General features: G+C 41.4%; 1 protein-coding gene across 4 annotated transcripts in view; it reads right to left on the bottom strand.

Annotated features, from left to right (window-relative positions):
• Positions 1-815: 815 nt before the first annotated feature.
• Positions 816-9310, bottom strand: part of trappc9 (trafficking protein particle complex subunit 9) — a 265848-nt gene continuing 257353 nt past the window's right edge. For all 4 annotated transcript variants that reach the window (XM_032535067.1, XM_032535068.1, XM_032535069.1 and 1 more), the window contains 2 exons: positions 3144-3367; positions 816-2860 (listed from right to left, as the gene is read on the bottom strand). In XM_032535067.1, coding sequence (XP_032390958.1) covers positions 2681-2860; positions 3144-3367 — 404 coding nt within the window. In that variant the 3' untranslated portion in view covers positions 816-2680. The remainder of the gene's footprint in view (positions 2861-3143; positions 3368-9310) is intronic.

The following is a 9310-nucleotide window of genomic DNA, read 5'->3' as shown; positions in this document are numbered from 1 at the left end:
GATCACAGAAGACTTGTCATTAAAAATTCCTCATGGGGGTGACAGAAACCACACACTTTAGCTTTAAAAACTTCAAAAATATTTTTTTAATGTACACTTGGAACAGATAAAAAATGTGTGATTCATTTGCCATTAATGGTGAGTTAAATACGGACAATCGTGCAATCAACCGCAATTAATTATTTTAATCGATGGCCAGCCTGAATATTTTATATTAATAAATTTATTACAAACTATAGTCAACTAAAGTTTTGTGCCTTCAAGACTGTTCTGCACAGCCCCAAAACAGTCACATGCCATAAAAAATGGAGATCGTAAAATATTTATTAACACACAGCCACATGCAATATTCATGGCATTACTGAGACTGTAAGGTCTGCATTAAAAAAATCAAAAATTACAAAAAAATAAACCGGGGAAATTTGTGCAACCTGACCACGTTCAAGCTCGCAGGAACGTAGAGAAATTACAGCCCAGCTCAACTGGGTTTGGGCAGAGAGTCGAAGCTCTACGCAGTATGATGAACTACGGTGAGGTCACATGGTCCTCCTTAAATGTGCTGACATTTGTTTATGTTTATTTATTATGTGCACTGAAAAATGTCGAAGCAAGTGTTGGTGGTGAGGTTTCACTGGACAACAGCATGTTGCTGACCCTATCTGTTGAAATAAATGTTAAAAAAAATACTATCAGTCAACAATGTTTTCCCAGTTTATCACTGTTGATGGATTTTGATGCAAGGTAATGTCAGACTTGAGCTCCCCAAAAAGCTTTGAGGTGATAGAGAACATCTCCGCTGAAGATGGACACAGAGCTATAATGGAGGGTTTAGACGAATGCAAAGAGTTATAATTATGTCAAAACAAACACAGGTTGCTTCATTTAGCATTTATTTACAACAATTATAGGTTGCACATGATGATAGGCTAATCTTAGACAGTCAGATTCCTCAATAATTCATTGTGGTGGCACAGAGGCAAGAGAAAATATCCATACAGCAGTAGCAATAAATATATTTTATGTGTCCATAACTGGCTATAGACTCTGGCTTATATCACATTTCCAGTGTTGGTTTTACAGCTCCTCTCCTTCAGTCGGGGCTCTGAGATCTTCTGCCCCTTAACACTAATTTTCCTAATTTTCTTTCAGTAGATATTTTGTTATTCAAAAGACAAGTTAACATAAATGGCACTGTGATTATAAAAAAACAACAACTGCTAAATATAAAAACAAGTGTGACAATATTAGTGCTCGGTCGCACCTCGGTGGTGGACGTTGGTCTATTTTCTCAGAACAGTCGGGGCTGGAGTCGAGCATTTCGTGCCCTGGATATCCTTCACTGTAATCAGTTCAGCTAGCTAGCAGTTAGCTAACTACCAGTTAGCAAGTTAGCTAGCCAAACGGTGCAAACCGGAAAGGAAGTTTACACAGTTAATTCAAGGACATGCATGTGTTCCTGTCTAACGATTAAGCCATACTGCATCTCTTTAGTGGAGCAGATCATACTCTGGCAGAGCAGGGTGATAAAACATGAATGGTGTGACACAGCTAATAAGATAAAAAACAACAACACAAGACTGTCCGGCTTGTGGTATTTTTTTTTCCTAGGATGGCAAAGACATGGCCTGCCCTACTCTGCCTCTTATTTACGGACCCTGGTATTCTTACCCTAACCAATCTCACTCCTCATGCCTGGAGCTAACCAACCAACCAACAAAGGCAATGAGTACCAGCCAATCAGAGGCAGAGTAAGGCGGGTCGTGACTTAGCAGTCCTAGGAAGAAAGACTTGGCGCCTGGCTCAATTCTTTCAGCTATTGCTATAGCGTGAATTCATGTGTCAAAGTAAAACATAATGCGAAAGCATAAGTCAAATGTACTTACTCCAGGAGAGAGTCCACTGATGGCAGTGATTTAGGTCCAAGCCTTTAACAATGTGTACAGAAAAAGAAATAGAAGTGGCTTGATTTGGATGTTATCACTCCATTGAATGGGGGTTATTAGTGGTTTTCAGCCTCATAGACATGGGTTAGAAGGGCCTGCTACACCTACTAGCAGGTTCAAAAGACCGTTCATCATGGAACCACAACTCTAACCCCTATTCACATGGTAATGGTTGCCGGTAGCTTGGTCAGGAACATAACTTAGCACGTAGCAATCGTAACTTATAGTAAACTCAGACTTTTGGTGACTTTTTGTTGAACAGTGGTCTCCTGTGGGAAAGTCCTGAGTATGTTCCTACTGTTTCTTTACATGCCCTACCATTGGTGGTCTTCATCTTACAGAGCTACGGCCGAGCAGTTTCTCTGAGTGTCTAATGTTTTGATGCAGATGGATGATCCAGCTTCCCAATAGATGCTAACGGCCTACTGAGGTAGGGTAGGACCATATCACATCCATGGCAGTGATAAATAACTGATAACATTCAAAGCGGATTTCCAATCACTGTACAGATGTTAGCTGTATCATTAACTAGATAGCCACATACGCACTGACTGTGTGCGGAAGTGTGTTTGTGTGAGTTTGTGCGGCTGCACTATACTGTACACTTGCTGTAACCTTAACCAAAATGATATTTACATGTGATTCAACTCCCCAAAAAATTGTGTATTTACAGAAAACTTCAGCATCAAAACTCTTCATCTTTCATTCAGAGCTACAATGTTGAGGCCACCAGAACGTCAGGCCCCAGCCTGCAGCGGAGTGGCCAGGGCTCGGATGTGGACGCTGGGCAGAGTGAACCAGGCTAAAGGAAGCTCTCGTCCAGCACTGTCGTCCTGGAACTTGATCTTGAGGTAGAAATCTCCAGTGTAGAGGAAGAGCAGGGCACCCACGCAGACAGAGTTTTCCTTGGGTTTAACCTGGTGATGACAAAAGACAGCAGTATGAATCATGAGCAGCCACCTTTTCAGTTCAATATCCAGTTTCAAAATGCACCTGGCACACTGTCAGGCAGAGTGAAGCCAGCAGGGTGGTACAGTAGGTTTGAAGCGGACTGTGGATTTGATGAAAAAGTTCTGACAAGTGCAGCTGTTTCCTCCTTCAGTAACACACAGCAGTAATAACACAAAATCTGTCTCCATAGGATAAGAGCAGAATAGAATTGTTGACAGCATGACATAAAGTACTCCGGCCCCTACTGACCGTGTCAATGTAGAAGGTGTTGGAGCCGATGAAGGTGACCGCGTCCTCAAGATTGTAGTTCTGGACTCCGTTCTGGAAGTCCTGATAGGGCACCACCGTCAGCGCCAGGGGGCCCACTGAGTTCTTGCTCCGATTGGTCAGCTGTACCTCCAGGGTGACAGCGTCACCCGCTTTACAGTCGGCAATGACATCGCAGTCACATGGCTTCCCATTCACCAACACATCTGGAAACAGAGCACAAAGAAACACGGGGATTAGCGGGCCCGGAGGGAACTCTTCTTTTGTCTAACACTCTGTACAAAAATGGAACTCTAAAGAGTTTGGCAGGCGCCAGAATTAAGAGCTTTCTAACCAACCATTTAAATCTCATGCACAGCCATTCACAGGATTCCCAACCAATCTCCATTTCATTTGTTTTCATCAAAAGCCAACTCCCCCATTAATGGCCTATCAGACTGTTTCTGATGGTAGGATCAATAGGCTTGGTTTGTCCTAAAATACATTTTATTGACATCACTGAAGAGTGCTGGAGCTGTGGGTATTAAACTGAATTCCCTCCTGTTAATCTCACGCATGACTAATTTCTGTAAAAAAAAAAAAAAAAAAAGATGAAAGATTGTTTGGGGGTGGGGGGGGAACAAGTCCCAAAAACTCTGACACCACACGCACAACACACACACACACACACACACACACACACACACACACACACACACACACAGAGAGAAGTACGTTATACCTACGCTATACCTCCCTCTCTCTCATCTCTCACAATACACAAAAAAAAAGACTGAGTGAAATTCAATTCCGCTATGTATGTGCAGTGAGTCACCCCTGATGTGGCCCCTATTTGGCCAAGGTGCAGAAGGAAACACGATGATTTGTTTTGAACAACGAGCTCATTGAACTGGGCTCCTGGCAGGCTGAGGGGAAGACTGACTCCAAACATGGGGGATACAGGGGCGCCCGAAGAGATCACTCGAGTAATGACTCCACCGAGAATAACGGCAGCGCGCGCACGCACAAACACGCACGCACGCACAAGCACACACACCAGTTGTCATAGGCCCGCAGCTGTGATAAACACTGAGTCAGAGCGACTGAGCTTGTGTGACAGCCTGATGAAAGAGCCAAGCTGCGCGTGATCAGGCCCTATTCCAGAGCTAAATGACTTGAATGTGAAATTAGTGGGGGTGCACTCATAGCTACAGTGCAGGCCAGCACAGCACAGCACTGAAAAATAGTGTATGTTAAAGGTCCTGAGTGTGGTCCCAGGTGAAGGGATTACGCTGAAACACAGCTGGAATAAGTTGTAAACAGCTGTAAATAAAATAAAACAGCAACAGTTTCCTTCATTTGCAATCATTACTCCAAAGCATCTTATTTCTTCCAATTACATTCCAGGATTTATATGGTGTCCTTTCTCTCACAGAAAGGGTTCTATTCCTTTGTGTTTGGACCAGCGTTTGCAATGTGATCTCGGATCACAGTTTCATTCACTATGACCACTACTTGTACTGTCACCACATTATACAACCATTATTTTTTATACTTTCATACTAAGTGTGCTATTGTTGACAGCCATTTTTAGCATACAATATGTGAATATGCGTCAGTGATACTTGAGAAGACATGAGCAGGTGGGTGCATCTATAACATAACACACAACACAGTATGAAACAGAGTCTTCAAGTTACTGATTACATGTTAACTAAGAACTCAGGCTATGTTTATACAGAAACGGTCTGAAGAGAAAACGCACAAGTGGCGTTGTAATCTCACTTTTTATTCTGGGTTTAGACAAGGGTTTTGGGGTGGGGGGGGACCTGCGTGCATATGGTGACGCAAAAGTGTGTGAAATTGGATGTAGTAGTATGCACACACCAGGCGGCTAGGTGGCAGTGTGAAGCACACAACACCACCAAGTCTGCGCGCCTGCGTACAACAAAAGCGGACAATAGTGTGTGACAGACGAGGAGGTGGAGTTATTGCTCCAAATAACCTTATATTGCAAAGTCTGTTTTTTATCTGGGCACAACAGGGCATGGACCGGGAGTCCTTTCAGTCCAAATATATAGACGTGTTTATCAGAGCTGCTAGGGCAACTTGAAGGTCCGATGTGAGGAAACAATCCGACCTGTTTGTTGTTATTTTCCTGTTCTGTCGCGTGCCTGTGACGTGAGCGTGTGACGAGAGCCACCGTGAGCAGATCGGAGCAGAGTTTTGCGTTTTTACCCTTTAAACAGGAACGCGACGGTGGAGCGTTTGTAAGATTTCCAATCTGGCTGGTGGTGTCACTTCTTTTTGCCTTTTTAAGCCCCAAAAACGCTGTCGCCGTCTAAACAAAAGGTACATCGGATCAAATATTTTGTCGTTTTCACACACGAGCGTGGTCGTGTGAACAGGGCCTCAGCCTTAGGCTAGGAGAACTTTAAAAGCTTCAAAAGCCTAAACTGATGCAACATCCACTGTTTCACTCACTGTATTATTCACAAAGAAAATAAGGCTAGGTGGATTCACAGACTAAACACTGTGCCTATTAACTATTATAAAACAAGGTTTCTGTCAGTAAGCTTGTTAACCCAGCACATACACGGCACCTTAGGTACATGGAACAGGCTATTTACCACTAGTTTCTTAGTATAATTTCAGCAACAAAACTGTGACAACAGAACAACATTATGCTCTGAGGTAACATTATTATGGTTTTTAGTAAATAGGGGGAGGGGAGAAAGTGAGAAAGCCCAGGGGAGGCTGGAGCTACAGGAGGGTGACATTCAGCTCCACGCCTGTCATTTAAAACACACTTCCCTCAACACAGGCAACCAGCAGCAGTCCCAGGCACCTCAGGGGAGCTTTGTCTTTTGCTTTTGAAAGAAAAAAATGTCTCTCTAGATTTGGAACGATGTATTAGTTTGCTGATCCTGGCCTTTATCAAGAGATCCGTAAGGAGTCAGTACATGTTGTTCTCCGCTCTATGGATGAATCAACTACAAGGTGTCTATGGCATTGGGTATTAAAACTGGTTAGGTCACGTCTTGTTGACATGTTCTTTATTTTAGGATTTAAACCAAATTAAAAAAAAATCTAATCTTAACCGGTAGTTTGTGGTAAGACAACACTAAGCCCTGCTAAGATTTGAGAAGGTTGAATTTTTATTAATTGTTTATATTCCTCGTCAAAGTATGGTAGAGCAAAATCTTGTGAAGTCAGTTTAAAAACTAAGGTATGACGGTAAACAGGCATCACAAATTACACCAAGCCTTATACATGTGAGCCATGAGATCACAATATTGTGACTGAATATTGCACAGCATCCACGTTATTAGGTTATTCAAAGCTGCTGCATACTGCCATTCACCAATTTTCAAGTCACACATGGTTGCAGTAACAGAGAAATAAAGCAACCTCAACAATGAAAACTAGTTTTTCATTAAAAAGATCAGTCTCGATGAATCAAAATGGGTTTTGCAACCTGTTTTGTATATGGAGTTGAGCTGTAAAGTGGTGATGTTGCAATAAAAAAAAAAAATCAATGATAAAAAAGACCAGTCACTGTGGTCATTTAGTAAAAATAAGGTGGGCTTATCTGAGATAGCAGGAACCTGTTGGTGCCAAACTGATTGTATTTTACCAAAAAAAGAATCACATTACAATAGATTACAATCTCTTTTACAAGTGAGCCCTGGCCAAGAAGCACGTAGAAGATACACTATAACAGACAACAAGTAACAGACGGACAGGAATAAGAAAAAAAACAGAAGATTACATTTTAAAACAAGCGCAGACATGATGATATAATTGATTTAGGTAGAACTTAAATTCCATATGTGAAATAAGAACTTGCCGTTTTAGCTGATCATCATCATCATTCCATAGAGTAGGAGCACTGTAACTAAAAACCCTTTTGGAGATCCAATCAAAATGCAAGCAAGACCACCTCCAGACACAGTTCGACCGATGCGATTGCTTTCCTTTAGCAAGGCACTCCGCATGCATAAACGTGTGTGTGCAGATTACATGTTGAGCTAATCGCAAACATTATTAGCTCTTGTAAGAAGCTTGCTGCGTGCTTTTTGGCTCACTAACGCTGATGAGATTTACCAGCTGTTGGCTAGTGGCAGTCCCTGCATGCAACATGAGCACGTCCACGCAGAGTGATGCAACAGTCTGCGTCTGTGTGCTGTATTTATAATGTATAATGTATACATAATGTATAGTGTATACTTTATTAGTCCCGCAAGGGGAAATTACAATTTACACTCTGTTGTTATTACACAAATTACATTCAGATCTGAATTACACACACATGCTCACTACATGCACTAATGGAGAGATATCTGAGTGGGTGGGGGGGCTGCCCAAGGAAAGGTGCCCCGAGCAGTTGGGGGTTCGGTGCCTTGCTCAAGAGCACCTTGGCCGTGCCCAGGAGGTGAACTGGCACCTCTCCAGCTACCAGTCCATCACCATACTTTTGGTCTGTACGGGGAACCAGCGACCCCCCCCCCACACACACACACACACACACTTTATGTATAAGTATGCAATATATTGTGTTGAATTCTTTAAACTGCAGATACTGTTTGTTTGTTTAAGATAAATTTCCTCTGGGACAATAAATCAATAAATCAATAAATTAATACATCTATCTATCTTCAGTATATATCTATCTATCTTCAGTATATATCTATCTATCTCATCAGGTGATGATGACGTTTTCAAGTGCATGTATGCTGTAGTTGTTTTTCCATTTTTTTGTTTTGTTGTACTTCAAACATCATCTCAATGGTCCCTTATCACTGTGAAGTGCATATGAAAGACCTCTGGTGATGGTGCATTTACTACACCCATGCACAAACACACAGATATAACACAATCCTTTCATAGCCAGTGGCACTGAGCCTATAGTGACACCTTAGCATGTACAGTAGTTATATTTAGTTTGTTCAAAGTCTTGTTGCTAGGAGATGTGTAAATTATAGGTAGCCTACATTGGCTCTAAAACTGGAAATAAATTCTTTCACATTAAAAGCAAACAAAGGAGAATGGTTAGTCTGTAATGAGCTGATGAACTCCCACACACTCTAGCCTCAGTCACACACACACCCACAGCCTGAACATTTCTCTACTCTGTTATCCTGGATTGTGCATCAGCACCGAGGCAATCAACGGATTTAGATAACAAACATGTACCAGGAAAACAAGCAGTTGGAAGAAACGGTGGCCCACTCTAATGAGGAAAACGGCAATTATGTTAAAAGAAATATACATGAAATTGTATTTAGTAATACTTTTTTATCACAATTGTGGTAAATGAGAAAAGCACTGATGAGATGAGATGGCACCAGCTCATATTTAAAGTCAAGATTTAGACAGCGCATGCATTACGTAACCTTCAAAACAAATAAAACCAACCAAGAATGGAAACACCAAGGTTTCTAGCTAAAGGCCACGACTAAACACTGCTTCCTGTTGTGCAGAGCCTAGTGTAGTGCTACTGCACTGACGCTTTCTAGTTTACCTCCACAATGTTTCTGGTAAATAGGTAGAACTGCCCATTTGACTCTTGTATTGTCTTCACTTTCGGAACCCTCTCGTAGCCCTCGGGTCAAATTGATCCGTGAGCTACATGGGGTTTTAAAAGCAATTATGAAATCAAATTTTACTTCAAAATCTGTTAATATTGTCTCTATCTCAATTTGAAACAATTGAGATAACATATATATGTTTAGGGAATGCAATCAGTCTCTACTAGAACACAATTAATAATGGAAGTGTGATTCGTTTAGGTTAAAATTCATGTTAAAAATCCACTATGGGATCATTCTTATCTTGGAAAAAACATAAGTGGTGGTTATATCCAGAATAATTTTCTGAATTGAGTCAGGAATACATGTTTATCAAAGAAAATAAGGTAAGGCTGTTGATTTTCAGGAAAAAAAAAAGGGCATTTTTCCTCTTGTAAAAATTTGAAATGTGTCAATTTGACCTGAACAAGGGTTAAGGAAACTCAGTTCTATAAACTGTCATCTTTAATCAGAATCAGAAATACTAATCAACTGCTTGACTAGTATCAAACAGTGGTTGTGTGACAACTTTTTGCTTCTGAACTCATATAAAACAGGAACACTAATTATTGCACCTGAAAGCGTCTACGCCGGACCCTA

The sequence above is a fragment of the Etheostoma spectabile genome, chromosome 14 (assembly GCF_008692095.1).
Source record: "Etheostoma spectabile isolate EspeVRDwgs_2016 chromosome 14, UIUC_Espe_1.0, whole genome shotgun sequence".
NCBI classification, from domain to species: Eukaryota; Metazoa; Chordata; class Actinopteri; order Perciformes; family Percidae; genus Etheostoma; species Etheostoma spectabile.
Note: the sequence above shows the minus strand (reverse complement) of the source record. Positions and strands in the feature narration are given on the sequence as shown.